This window comes from Mustela nigripes, chromosome 13 (genome assembly GCF_022355385.1).
Source record: "Mustela nigripes isolate SB6536 chromosome 13, MUSNIG.SB6536, whole genome shotgun sequence".
NCBI classification, from domain to species: domain Eukaryota; kingdom Metazoa; phylum Chordata; class Mammalia; order Carnivora; family Mustelidae; genus Mustela; species Mustela nigripes.
The window spans coordinates 46,864,487-46,879,612 of record NC_081569.1 but is presented as its reverse complement, the minus strand read 5'-3'; the positions used below and the strand labels follow the sequence as shown (position 1 = coordinate 46,879,612).

Sequence of the window (15,126 nt, the reverse complement as noted above, 5' to 3'; positions counted from 1 at the left end):
AGAGAAAGGCAGAGTAGCTAGCACAGCATGAGAGCTGGGAGAGAAAGAGAGGAGTTCAGAGAAGCAGCGCTGTGACAGAATTGGGGGCAGATGAGAAAAGGCAAGACCTCGGAGGGCATTTTAAGGACTTGGCTTTTACTCCTGAGTAAGATGGAAACTGGAGGGTGCTGAGTGTTGTGATCTCACTTACAAAGGATCACTGGCTGCTACGTGCAGAACAGGCTGTTTGGAGGCAAAAGCAGAAACAGGGAGACCAGTTAGGAGAAACCACTGCCCTAGGCCAGGTGAGAGATGATGGTGGCCTAAACAAAGCTGACATACTGAGCAGTCATCATTTGCGGGATATATTTTAAAGCCAGAGCTAATGGGATTTTCTGATGGATGAGATATAGGGTTTGAAGGCTTGTCCTTCATTCCTTCAACTATCCATCCACTGCACTCCAGAAACATACTGAGTGCCTACTATATGCCAGGTACTATGATAGGGTTTCTAGAGACTCAACAATGGCAGTATTGTCTAGCGTCTTCAAGGAGCAACTAGCCTGGTACTTGAATGAGGATTGAACTTCTTAATTTGCATGCAAAATAACAAGACTACTAATAAAGCTACTATTCTCCTAAGACTAAAAGGGATTTGGACTTTGTACATGGATGATACTGCAAACCAAAATTTGAATAAATTAAAACTCTCTTCAAATAGTCTCAGTATCAGCATAATTAACTCTTAACCTGTTAAATAATTTTTAGACTGTGTACTATTGTGAGTTACAATTTTTTTTAAGATTTTATTTATTTATTTGACACACAGAGACAGATCACAAGTAGGCAGAGAGGCAGGCAGAGAGAGAGGACAAAGCAGGCTCCCTGCTGAGCAGAGCCCGATGCGGGGCTCGTTCCGAGGACCCTGGGATCATGACCTGAGCTGAAGGCAGAGGCTTTAACCACCTGAGCCACCCAGGCGCCCTGTGAGTTACAATTTTTTATTAAACTACTTAGTTTTACTTATAAGCAACCACTTATCTTTTACACACTACAGTTTAAGAAAATGAAATTTCATTTTTTCCAAATAATTTGATTTCCAAATATTTTATAATTAAGGCTTTTCTCCAAAGCAAAAAGGGGTTCTCACCCAACTATTCTTAATGACACTACCCTTGCTGTTTGGACATGAAGGGCATATCCTACAGGTATTTCTCCAGTAATCAGCTATAGTGATTTTCTATGCTGTAAGAATTTAAAATTTATGGGCGCCTGGGTGGCTCAATCAGTTAAGCATCTGCCTTCAACTCAGGTCATGATCTCAGGGTCCTGGGATGGAGCCCCACATCTCGCTCCCTGCTCAGCAGGGAACCTGCTTCTCCCTCTCCCTCTGCCTGCCGTTCCCCCTGCTTATGCTCTCTCCGTCAAATAAATAAATAAAATCTAAAAAAAAAAAAAAAAAAGAATTGATGACTTAAATAATTTGCAATTTTGCTTTAAATGGTCATATTATGCCAAATTTAAAATGATGAACTGGGGGCACCTATCTGGCTCAGTTGGTGGATTGTGCAACTCTTGATCTTGGGGTTATGAGTTCAAGCCCCAGGTTGGGTGTAAAGAGTACTTAAAAATAAAATTTAAAAAAAAATGATGAGCTGGTTTTAAAATTTCCTCCCAAAATAATCTTCCAGAAATTCATAAAAGAACTAAAATGAGAAGTGTAAAATGATCATGATTGAAGAAAGATAAAGATAAAATAAAGATTTATCCTACAACCATATCTTACGAACCAAAACTCAGAGGCACAGCTTGACAAGTGTAAAGATACTTATGAAAGCTATAGACCAAAACACGTGAAGTTGGAGTACCATGGGAAAGTGGGGCCACATGGTATTTATAGAGGTAAATCAGCACTTGTCTACACAGACTCACAATGCATCTTTCAAGTCACCAGTAAGAATTTACCACCCAGTGCCACCAGCCCAAGAGTCACTTTGCTGCAGTCACCTATGAGATAATCCAAGGAGAGGAGCCCATGTAACACATCCAGGAAACTCATTAGTGGGCACAGCTGATTTGTATCGCCTCGTGTGTTGGTGCACTCATTAATCTGTTAATGAAACTGTGGAAATCAGCAGGGCTCTCTGGGCCTATATGAATGTCAAGCTCCTACAGCATATGTAGGGCCCACACATGCAAACATACAGGCCTTTTATGATAATGGAATTTAGCTTTGTCTCAGGAGTGTTCTCACATCTGGGAAAAGACAAATTATTCAATAACTGGTATGGAGTCAGCTGTCTAAGTGCTTGAATAAAGTTGGATTCCCCACCTGACTCCTCCTTTCATCAAAACAGACTGGAGATGATACAAAAATGTAAAATCTTTGGACATTTGTATTAAAAATGCAGGCTCTTTTCAGGGGGAAAAAACCCACATTAATACACATATGAATGTATGTTTTTATATACATAGCTAATATGTGTGTGCTTAACCCTATTAAAGTACAGCAAAAAAGAATACGGATGAATGTTTTTTCAATATCTGGAATGCGGAAGATCTTCCTAAGAATGACATAAATGCAGATATCACAAAGGGCAATATGAAAAATCTGACCATGTAAAAACTTCAACCTTCTCCGTGGAAAAAAAAGAAGACGGGGAAAAGACCAAAGCAAGTTGAAAAGAAAGCAGTAAATAGACAAAAATAGCTCTAACATGTAAGACAAAGCCCCAATTTTCTCAATATTGGAAAGCCCTTAAACCAATTCAAAACCTACAATCTATAAGAAAAATGGGCAAAGGTGACAAAATGGTTCACAGAAATGAAATACGTATGACTGAAAGAGCAGTGAAAAGATACTGAAGCTCACTTATAACTGATACAAAATAAAACAACACCATAGTAATCTCCTCTGCCCTTCAAACTGACATTGACTAGGAAGTTCGCTCATAAAAAATATACCCAGATTTGGGGAGGGTAGGGAGAAATGGGCATTCTCAAACATTGTTGGTGGGACTGTAAATTGGTTCTACCCTTAGAGAGCAACATGGTAATAGCTATTAAAATGTAAAACAGGGGTACTCTTTGTCTCAGTAGTTCCAACTCCTGGGAATTGATCCTACAAATATATTTCTACAATGTGGAAAGATATAAGGCAATACCATTGACTGCAGCATTTTTTCTAATACTAAAAAACTGCTAACAACTTAAGATTGGTCTATCAGTTGGTCAAATAAATTAAGCCACAGCCATAAAATTAGGCATAATGTAGTCATCTGAAAGACTGAATTTGATTTGCGCACGTTGATGTTTGAAAGAGGTCCTATAGACACCCTAAGTGGGGGTAGGGGAAATTAGTTGCCGTATAGTGTGTGTTACATCTAGAGAAAACTTTATAAGGAAAAGGAAGAAAGTGTTAAATGGTGAACTGGGGAAATGGGGACTTTTAGTTTTCCTTTCATTTTTACACTGTTTAAACACTTTTTTTAAATCATCTATATCTTCTTAATTAAAAAAGAAATCAAACACTAGACATTGGAAAGTATTGTTATTTGCACTCTAATTATAAGGCAAAACGGCCTAAAAGGGCTAAGATGAAAAAGGTTTAGGGCCATCGGTCTAAGAGGTAAATTCAGCACAAATGGGTCTGCCTCCCCTCTTCCAGCCTAACTCCCCTCAAAAACACTATCCCCAGGAACAGAAACAGGAAAGAAGAGAGTGACTGTAGATCCCCTGCCCCCTTAGGTCAGAGGGCCTAGTCAAGTGTGGGAATCTGAATTTGGGGCCTGACTGGTCCACCACCAATTTATATCCCTTGCCTAGGCAACAGCACAAATAATCCAAAAACAGCAAATGATTTACTTGGCTTTAGGTCACATTAATTTTAAAATTATCATCTGAATATGGACACACAACATTCCATTTTATTCAACAAGGGAGTTCCCACAAGGCACTAAGCTAAGCACTAAGAACAAGAGTGAAATAAAACATGGTACCTGTCAAGTCATTCAAAATCTAGTCAGGAAGGAAAATACGAACACAGCTCATGGGAAGGTGGGCCCAATGGGTTACCTGCTCTAGCAAAGGTGGGGAGAGATTAACCCCATCTGGGTGGGGTCAGAGACTAAGCCAATAGACGGCACTTCTCAGAAATGAAGAATCTGTAGGATTACCTTCCCCCACTCCTTTCCACTTATCAACTCATTTCCTTGGTAAATTTGACAACACCGTTTCTCTTGTTGCTTAATTCATCACTATATACAATACCATTTCTTGCAAAAGAAATCAACTTGTGTTACATACACTTTACAATATTAAACATATTACCATAAAGACATCTTTGGTCAAAGTTTTATTTATCTGGGAGTTGTTCCATCATAGCTATACACCACTGACATAGCTCCAAAATGTCAGCAAATCAGCCTACAAACTATCTTTCCAAGTATTTCCTCTACATAGAGTCCACTTATTAGTTCAGATCTTTGGGTCAGAACACAAGGTCATCCTAGAGCAATCATGAAAAGAGCCAGGCCAGGATTTTAACCTAGGCTAAAGAAACAAAGGACAGTTACTATTTTATCTATGTTTTGGGGTTTTGTTTTTGCCTAGAACTGGTCAAGACACAGACGGGTACAGAGCTGTTACCCTCCTTTCAGTAAAGAAGGAGCAACATCTCTAAGAACTTAAACGTAGAAATCTAAATATTTTTTTTCTTAATGTTAAATATACTTTTAAGTATTAATTATATTACCCTAAATATTTCTTTGATTAAAGCTTTATTTTTTCAAGAGTTGTTCCATAAGCCATGTAAACTTCCAAGTCATATAAACCCATAAGTCATGTAAACCATACTTAACACACTTCTTTTCTGCTACACTTATGAACAATCAGAGTAAGTGACTTCAAGAAAGATTACAACACACAGAACAAGTATCAAAAGTGGCTGAGAGTGTATATATGCTCTGGAGTCCACATGAGAAAGTTCACCTCACCACTCAACATGTGAGCAAGCTACTTAGTGGAGATGCCTTTTCCTCAACTAAAATGGAGCTAATAACAATATGAGCCTCTTAATCACAGGAAATAAACTGAGGGCTGCTGGAGAGGAGGGAGGCAGGGGAACGGGATAACTGGGTGACAGGCATGAAGGAGGGCACTGGATGGAATGAGCACTGGGTGTTCCATACAACTGACAAATCACTGAACTTTATCTCTAAAACTAGTAAGACTCTATATGTTAACTAACTTAATTTAAATAAAATAAAACTAAATTGAAAAAAAAAAAAAAAAACTAGTCCTTCAAAGTACTTCATGGGGATCTTGTGAAGGTTAAATTAAATGAGATAACCATGGAATGTTCTTAGCACAGCACCTGGCAACAGGGACAGATGTTTACTATCAGCCTGTCCATGAAACCCTTGGCGCCACCAGAGCTTATTAAAAAGGGTCTGAAAAGCTTGCAACACTAATATGGACTTCAGATACATGTACCATTTTTCAACAGTAAATAGAGTCCAGGGTGGTTAATAAAATACTGATTATTTTAAGAGTTCTACACAAGTGACTTTTAAATACACGGAATGATGGTTGAAAATATTCAAATAATAAAGAAATACAGAAAGGAAAAAGTGTGCTCATTTAGCCAACCATTCCCCATTCTAACCCTCAAGTCCACGCTCCAGGGGAAACCACTGCAAGGCACTGTGGGCGGACGCTCTTCAGATCCTTGTCTCTCAATACAGACAAGAAGCAGGGAGGTGGAGGGATTAGCTATTTTACCAAATGGGCTCATACCATAACATACTATTTGTTTATTCAACAAAATATCGTGGAAATTTTTTCAGGCCAATGCATAAAATCCTAACTCATTCTCTTTAGCTGCTGTTCAGTTGGTTGCTGCCTCAGATAATGGGTAACTTATTAATCCACTATTCTAGGCATTTAGCTTTCCTCTAATTTTCTCCTATTAAAAATAATCGCACAGGGGCGCCTAGGTGGCTCAATGAGTTAAGCCTCTGCCTTCGGCTTGGGTCATGATTCCAGGGTCCTGGGATCGAGCCCTGCATCAGGCTCTCTGCTCAGCAGGGAGCCTGCTTCCTCCTCTCTCTCTGCCTGCCTCTCTGCCTACTTGTGATTTCTGTCTGTCAAATAAATAAATAAAATCTTTTTTTTAATTTTTTAAAAATTGCACAAGGATAGTTTGTTTGAAGGGTATGCCATAATATGGAGAAATCATACATCTTCTCACGGAGAAGTGGCCCTCACTTTCAAAAGAAAAGATGGGAACCACAGCTAAAAATCCTCTCTACACCAGAGCCCCTTTCCATGAGCAAAACCTTGGTTTCAGCAGTTTCACATCTAGCCCCTTTCCATGAACTAAACTCTCATCTAACACCCCAGAATCTAACACCCCCTGCAATGACCTGGCTCATGTCAAAACTAGTTTTTTAATCCACCCTGCCCTTCCCAATCCTCCAAGCCAACTGTGGGGCAGGGCTGGGTAGTAAGGTAGAGGGATTCAAGATCTGAAGGGCTCCTGTCATCATTTACCAGCCAGGCCAAGCCCCACTGAAACAGAATCATTCCAAGCAATGCTCACCTAAAAGCTCTATTCTGTTGCTGTTTTAAAGCAGCAATGGATTACAATCTTAATCAAGAATCACTGGCCTACAGGTAGTTTACATGTTTCATTTTATCCCACAATATTATTACAGTGAGGAGCAAGAGCAGATAAAGGTCATGTTGGTAATTAAAGCTATATTATAGAAATATGCACACCCAAGATATGATTAAATAAGAAAATATTACTCAGTTCAGTATCATCATTAAACTTGCATTAATTTATAAATATTTAAATGTACCATATGATGATCATAAATAATCGGTTTTTGTCAGTTTCTAAAGTCATGCAACCCATAAACCCTTTGAAAAATTACTGCAGAAAGAAACAGTCAAGAAAGTATACGAGCCAGACTTACATTCAAATGCTGTGGTTGTTGCTTCAGGCAGAACCTGGCCTATCACATCCTAAACAAAGAAAGAATAAAGAAACACAATTAGCCATCTTCTTTATTGCTAACATGTGGCAAATCCTAGAGGAAATATGAGAACCTGAAAAAGATTTTTGAAATGTTGGCATAAACTATAAAAACATTAGTTCACAATCACACTTAGCCCAGCAATATAAGCCCAGAGTTTACATCTCTATTTAAGGGTGGGTTGGGGGGAGGCAGTTCTTTACCAAATCTACTCTGTATTAATATCATAATCTTTCACGCTTGATTCTACAGCGTATACACACTATTTGTGCATTTAAAACTGTGCACACACAGTTTGTTCTTGGAAAGCTGTGGAATATACTACCAATAGAAAGGTGTTTAGGAGTCAGACTAGCCTGGGTTTGAATCTCAGCTCTGTACTCAACTAGCTGTGTGACTGCTAACAAATAACTTAACCTCTCTGAGTCTCTATTTGATTATCTTCCAATATAGGTCTAGTAATACTCACAGGGGTAATGCAAGAATTAACTTAAATAATAAACATGTTAAAGTAGCGCACTGTAGACAACAAATGTAGTTTCTGATATGTAACTAGCAACCTCTCACCTCGTATTCATTGTGCAAAGAATTAAGAAAAATAAGTTTCCGTGATGTATTATTCCAATGATGATATTAACCTATAACGCCACATGTGATACAAACAATTTTTATCAACCTATACTCTTACGCACTGGAAAACATACATTTAATGACACCGGAATAGAATGAATCTAGTCTACAAAAATATTTTGTCTAAGGTACATAATCTGATGTCAATGTTTAAATGAACGCATAAAGCTGCAATCTTGAAAATCAGTCTACAGAGACAGCTTAGTTAAAGAGGCATGGAACATCTTCAAGAAATAGCCAGTTCTGGGAAAAGTGACCCTCCATTACGTCCAGCCTAACCCCAATGGTCAGCAAACCTCACCGCTCTTGGGAAGCCCTGCCACAACGTCCCTCCTGGGCTCTGCCAGGAACTGGCACCAGGCAGCTGGCTGACAAAGCCGCCTGCAGTAGTTCTCAGCAGGGAGCCCACAGCCCTTCCAAGCGGGGCACTGAGCAGAGTGGCAGCCGCAACTTCCTTCTAAAGGCAGTTCTTCAGAAGCTTTTGCTGCAGTGGAAATTTGCATAATAGCCTCGCCTCTACGGTGCCTTTTTTTTCCCTGAAAAATAAATCTGTGCATATAAAATTGATCAAAGAGAACTATCTGAGGCAGTCCTCGCTCATTAGAGCCAAAGGAGATGAATTTTTTTTCCTTCTGCCTCTAGTCTTAGCCAATGAAACATCAACTCTGAGGAAGTATTTCTAAAAAATATTAGTGTTAAAGAGAGTCTGCACACTTATAGGTAGAAAGTATTTATTGATGAGTAAATGGAAACTGTAGAGCAAGTATGGGATAAAGATTACAGGCAGCTAGCATAAAGCTTGAGTATGTGGACCAGAGCCAAAGTGGCTGGACCGTGGCTCTGCCATTCACTAACAGACTGACTGAGTCTCTCTGTGCCTCCCTTTTCTTCTGTGTAAACTGAGATTGTGATTGTACATACCTCACGGACTAAATGAGTCCATATCTATAAATGCTTAGAAGAGTGTCTAGCACAGGGGAAGTGCTACATGAGTGTCTGTTAAATATAACAAGTCACTATTACTGGAACGTTACAAAGCCTACCTCACAACGAAACCCTAAATTTCAGCACCCAAGGACTGGTGGACGGTCACTCATTCACTTACATCCTCCTTCCACAGCATTTACTGAGGGCCTTTGCTAGCTGGTAGTGTCGTTAAAAACAAGCTGGGGGACTCCACCCCTTATGCTCCAAGTTGAGGTTACCTCTGGTTACTTCAAGGGAACTCTGATCATCTCAATCTGGAGACGTGAATGCCATAGTAACAGCAGACTAATTCAGGATACTTTCTACTTATGAATAGCAGAGCCCATCGAACAGCAAATTTCTAATAACTAGCTGAAAACCTCGCCTGGCAGCAATGGTGTCCTTTACCCATCAACATAAATAAGGAGCCCCACAGCTTTTACACCTAATGTGGGGAAAAGGAGAAAGAAAAAGCAAATTTGCTTGAGAGAATCATGAGAATCATGTGAACACAACCAACCACCTTGTTTTATTAAAGCAAATAAAGTGGGGCTTATGATGCCAAAGGGCTAAAAAGCTTCAAAATTAGGTAATACCTACTGGTCATTTCTAAGCAGGACACATTTCAAAATTTTATGTATATTTTCCAGTTACATTTTAAGTTACTTAACCCCCCCCCCCCCCGCCAAAAAAACCCATCTTAAGTCTCAACATAACATTTACCTAAAGAAGTTTTCAAAAGAAAACTTAAGTTTAAATATCTTAATGGTGATCATTTCTTTTTTTTTTTTAAGGTTTTATTTATTTATTTGACAGAGAGAGATCATAAGCAGGCAGAGAGAGGGAGGAGTAAGCAGGTTCCCTGCCCAGCAGAGAACCCAATGTGGGACTCGATCCCAGGACCCTGAGATCATGACCTGAGCCAAAGGCAGCGGCTTAACCCACTGAGCCACCCAGGCGCCCCTATGGTGATCATTTCTTGATCCTTTTCTTCTCTGTGCTTTTAATAAATCCATCAACTATGTGATGGATCATAAATATAATTAAGCATCTACAACATGCCTGGACTAAAAAGATCATACAAACTGTAGGCTACAGAAGAGTAAGATTCAGGAAGATGCTGGTGTGGTCACAGAGATAAAGACAAACCTAAAAGAGTAACAAAACAGGGCACTCACAGTATAATAAGAGCCAAACAAAAGACATAAATAGTCAAATATTTGCTAACTCAGGAGGCAGGAAAAAAATCAAAGGTTCAATTTAGAGAAAAATTTCACAGATGAGGGGAAATCTGAACTGGGACTTAGGAGACAGGGTTCAAACAGCAAGAGGATTTAGAAAATCATTCTCTCCTCCCACTGCCTAGTTGAGATCTCCTGCACAATCTTACCAAAACTGGGGGCTGTCTCTACAAGAAACAGAACACAGAAAGCTGAAAAACAGATCACCAAATGTCTCTGCCCTTGGAGACCAGTAGGCCTACTTCACACTGCAGCCAGCCCCTAATTATTCAGATGCAGGACAAAGCCCCAGAGAAGTGATGTGACTTCTCAAAGGTCTCCCAGCTGCTTGATGGAGCTGTGACAAGAGCCCTCAACCACAACCCCACGTCCAAAACATGCTCAGGTACAAATGACTCGGGGACCACGGGCTGCTTCTGGCTTCTGTAGCTGGTGCAGCCCAAAACAAGCTGTGTGGCTTTAGCATTTTCCCCCTCTGGGGTTCATGCTCCTTCATTTGAAAACTGGAGTGAAGCGTTATATTAGATAAAGGGGATGCTTCCAGATTTCACTGGGCTTTAAATTTTAAGGGTCTAAGCCAAAGATGCTGAGATATCTGTTGGTTTTTTGCCCATTTCTTGAAGAAGAGATAAGATGACCCTAGAGAAGAGATCACCGGTGTCCACCAGAATCTGGGCACGCAGTTCACAGAGCCTGCTCTCAGGAGCACAAGAGAGAGCACAGCAAACATTGCTTAGAGCCCTTCATCAAGCCTTCCTGAGAAAGCGTGCTCCTCCTGGGCTTACCTGCACACACGCACACATGAATGCACATGACACTCTGATGGTGGGACTGTTTGTGCAAAGTTTACTTTAAGGCCTGTCAGCCTGGAGCCAAGGAATCATTGAGAGATGCTTGGGAAGCAAAAGACTCAGGCCCTGTCCCTTATATATATATATTTTTAAAGATTTTATTAATTTATTTGACAGACAGAGATCACAAGTAAGCAGAGAGGCAGACAGAGAGAGAGGGGGAAGCAGACACCCCGCCGAGCACGGAGCCCGAAGCGGGACTCAATCCCAGGGCCCGGAGATCATGACCCGAGCCGAAGGCAGTGGCTCAACCCACTGAGCCACCCAGCCTGTCCCTTGTATTTTAACAACAATACTTATAAAAGCACTTACTAAATTCCAGATTGTTCTAAGTGCTTTATGTATATCAACTCCAGTAGTCCTTCTACTCTGTCAGATGGCCACTATTTTTATCCTCCACCCTCCACTTTTTTTTTTTAACACATGAAGAACTGAGACACTTGCCCCAGGTGAGTCTGGTAAGGCTTGCAATTTAAACCCAGGGAATTTGGCCCAGAGTTTGGGTTTTTAAACATTGCACCATTCTATTTTCTTTTTTAAGATTACTTATTTATTTGACAGACAGAGATCACAAGTAGGCAAAGAGGCAGGCAGAAAGAAAGGGGGAAGCAGGATCCCCGCAGAGCAGAGAGCCCAGTGAGGGGCTTGATCCCAGGACTCCGGGATCATGACCTGAGCCGAGCCGAAGGCAGAGGCTTTAACGCACTGAGCCACCCAGGTGCCCCGCACCATTCTATTTTAAATAATACCTTCTGTTATTTCAAAAGAGGAAAGTGAAAGAAAGCTCACATCTTTCTAATCACAGGCACGATCTCACTTAATCTTTCCAAGTCTTGAGGACAGGAATCGTCCCTATTTTACAAGTAAGGAAACTGAGGCTAAAAGAGACAGTGACTTGGCTAGTTAGTGGGACTGCCTGCAATTAAACCCATGTTTCTAGATTCAAACCCTAGTAGACTGGCCCACAAATCCATAACTGCATGCATCTTCTTTGACACTCCCTTTGAAATATTTGAACAAATATTTTGGGATGCTAAAAAGCTCCAGAAACAGAGGGGAGACAGAAACATCCATCTCCTCCAGAAGTTTACCATTTTAGTGGAAGAGATAGACAAAACTGTGACAAAACCCGTGACCTTTGCTGGAACAAAGCTGTGCGAACACAGAGGATGGACACATAGCCAAGAGTAAGGTAGAGGAAAAGTGAAGCTGGGCTCTGAACGACAGGTAGGAGTTGGCCAGCTGAAGAAAGGGGCGGAGTGCAGACAGCCTTGGCGAACTCAAGGTTAGATCTGTGTTCCTGGAGCACGTGATGCTCCCAGGAGTGTAGTGGAGATGGAGCTGGTCCAGGTAGGCCTAGAGGGCCTAGAGGACCATGCTAAAAAGTTTGGGCCTTGTCATAAGGGAGGAAATCTATAAACATGTGAGTGTGTGAATTCCAGAAGCAAAGAGAAGGCCAACATTTGGTGTACAAAACTGGAAGTTGCTGGCTCATGCCAGCTTTGGGACTCCTGGCCCAGACACCTGAAAATCTGTGATGTTCTCAGTGGTCAGGAAATCCAGAATTCAAAATGTAGGGACAGGAATCAAATTTTGATTGAGTCACCAATGACTATGAAAAAAAAAAAAAATCACATCAGAGATCTCCCTCCTCCCAGGAACCTCTGCTCCACCCCATCTTACCTTGCAGGTAAGCTGCACCATAGATCTGGTACCTGCCACATGTTTCTGGGTTAGGTTCGGCTTTTCATGCCTCAATTACTCAATATATAAAATGGGCACAGTGCACTCTGGCTATCTCAAATGTGTGCTAAAAGATGAGAAATGGCAGTGCAGCATGTGGAAAAAAATTACTAAGTAAGGAAATCTGAGTTGTGGTACTGACTCTCCCACTCACAAGCAACACAGGAAAAGCCATTCTGCCTAACTACTCCCCAGTAACTATCTCAAAAAAGGTAAGAGGTTTCAAAAGGCCACTGCCAAGGTTACACTCTGTTCTCACATCCCATGACTTCCTTTGCAATCCATTCAAATATCGTGTAAGAGTAATGATACTGCATTGATTCCAAGACACATCCTTTCCCCCAATGTTAGCATCTCTGAAACTGGGCGAATACTCTCTTACGTGTAGTGGGTCCGTTTAACGGGCAGTATTTTTTTTCTGAGTGGTACCTAAAATAGTATCTTAAAACCAATGACACCTTAGGTTTGCTGAAACATGGTAAATTCAAGCTGCCTAGTTTCCCTTTCCCCAGTAGTCACCAAGTTCAGGGAACTCAGTAGAAAGGCACGGCTGGAATCTGGCCAGGGACATTCCGAGAAACACTTGGGGAAAAAACTTCCAGACTCAGCTTTCTGCATCCACTTGGTTGCTTCTGTGTGTGTGTCCCAGTCCAGGCTGTTGAGCTCCTTGAGGGCAGGGGTTCAATCTGATTCATCTCTATTTCCCCAGGGCCCAGCACAATTGCCAGATTTCAGTCCATGCAATTAATCAATGCCTGTCGCTGAAGCAATAAAACTGCCCTCACAGGAGGCCAGCAATGCCCACCTGAATTCACTAGCTCGGGCCACCAGACTCAGATTCAGTGGTTAGGGCGCTATCTACCCCCACAAATCCCTGCGCCCTCCTCAATGGGATTTGAAGACTGAGATTACCACTCACCAGCACATCCCTGAAGAGTAACTGCGGCCCGGAGTGCACTGTCCAGTCCACCGCGCCACTATTTGGAATCTTGATACGAATCACCAGCACCTGGTTCTCCATGGCATGGAAGGGGCCAAGGGCCAGCCACAGCATTACAGGTTACAGGGGCTCACATCCTGGGGCAGGAGGTACCCACTGGATCCAGATTAAGCAAGAGCTCCAAGAGGTGACAAGGGGAGCGAGGGAAAGAACACAGAGGGTCGTGGGCCGGGGAGTAGAGAGAAGGAGTGGTCTGGAAGGAGCCCGCAGGGACCGAGCCAGACCCAGGCTGTCTGGGGTCGGGGGCTGCCTCCCTATGAGCGTGGACGGGGCAGGAGGCAGGGGCCCTTAGAACCTAGCGGAGATCAGAAGGTTCTGGATTGGAAAACTGGGCGAAACGGGATCGTGAAGCTCTCTGCCCTCTGTGTGGGTGTGAGGGCACGACCCCGTTTTAGGGAGGCAGAGCGGCAGGTGTCCACTCCTCCTCAGTGGAGAGTGGAGGGTCCCCGACTGGAAGGGACTCCGTCGGGGGCTGTTTGGAAGGAACCCCAGGGCCCCCAGAGCACGCGAGAGCTGAGGGAGGGCCTTCCGCCAGAGGACGGGAGAGCGAGTCCTGTTCCCCACCCCGAGTCAGAGGGCGCCGTGCGCACGGGCTCAACCCGGGCCGCCGCAGGCCGAACGTTCCTGCTGCGGCGGTAGCGGCGGCGGCAGGAGGAGGAGGAGGAGCAGGAAGGCGCGGCGAGGGCACTGTTACTCCGGAACCAAAACGCGCGGCACCGGAACCCCGGGAACGGGCGGGAGGGACCCGCCTCCCGCGGCGCCATGTTGGAAGAGGGCAGATCCCGGCCAGCCCCGCCCCCACGACCCGGCGGGCTGGACGGAGGAGTGAGTGCGCGCAAAGTGCAGGGAGGAGGATGAGGGTCCGCAGGGCTTCCCCACGCGGAGACTTCTGTCGTCTTGTGTCCGGCCCCGGAGATCGAGTGAAGCTCCTTGCCTTTTCCGACCCTCGTTAATGGCACCAAATCAGCAAGAACTCAAAAAGTGGTTCTCTCTTTCTCTTCCTTCTTCCACGCCGCAGATGCAGAAGGTCGTCTAACTCTCACATTAGCAGAGTGTATGAGTTCCTTTCTTTTAAACCCCACAGTTACCCTGAAATAGCAAACAGCTCTCTGTACAAAAGCAACAGTTAAAAAAAAAAAAAAATCCGCCAAGAGTTAAACTGTCAGGGATCAGCTGCAGGAGTGGCATCATGTCCTCTTAATAAGTGGTTGCTGAAAATAGTCTCGTCCATGTATTTTCAACTCGGTGGCAATGTTTAAGCAATCGGTGATATCTCAGGCAGTAGCAATAACCCTGGGTTGTTTTTAAATGCCTGTTCTCAGATTTTAAAGTGCACAATTGTGGTGATCTATGGTCCCTAAATAAAAGTTTGTTTACAAATTGCAACCTGTAGGTTGGTCCGTAATCGGCTAATGAAGGTGCACATGCCGCTTTACTTTGGGTGCTGAATTGTATAAATTCAGTGGAAGAGGAGTGACATTTTCCCCCTAACACTCAGATAGTTTATTCACTCGAGAGGACAAATAACTTAAATGTTGATTAATTTCAGTATAATACCAAAAATGTTGTGCGTATTTTTCTCTGCCTTTCTTTTATAATTAACTTGAAAGTACGTGTAGGAGATACATTATCTCTTTTGAGTTATTGTAGATTAATAACTTAGGTAGAAATTCACT

General features: G+C 42.6%; 1 protein-coding gene across 3 annotated transcripts in view; it reads right to left on the bottom strand.

Annotated features, from left to right (window-relative positions):
- The window catches only part of MAP2K5 (mitogen-activated protein kinase kinase 5), a 266,485-nt gene extending 251,703 nt beyond the window's left edge, over positions 1-14,782 (bottom strand). For 2 of the 3 annotated variants that reach the window (XM_059372347.1, XM_059372348.1), the window contains exons 1-2: positions 13,370-14,782; positions 6,960-7,008 (exon numbers count right to left, since the gene is read on the bottom strand). In XM_059372347.1, the coding sequence (XP_059228330.1) occupies positions 6,960-7,008; positions 13,370-13,504 (184 nt within the window). In that variant the 5' untranslated portion in view covers positions 13,505-14,782. The remainder of the gene's footprint in view (positions 1-6,959; positions 7,009-13,369) is intronic. The other variant, XM_059372346.1, reaches the window with a different exon arrangement.
- Between the last annotated feature and the right edge of the window lie 344 nt (positions 14,783-15,126).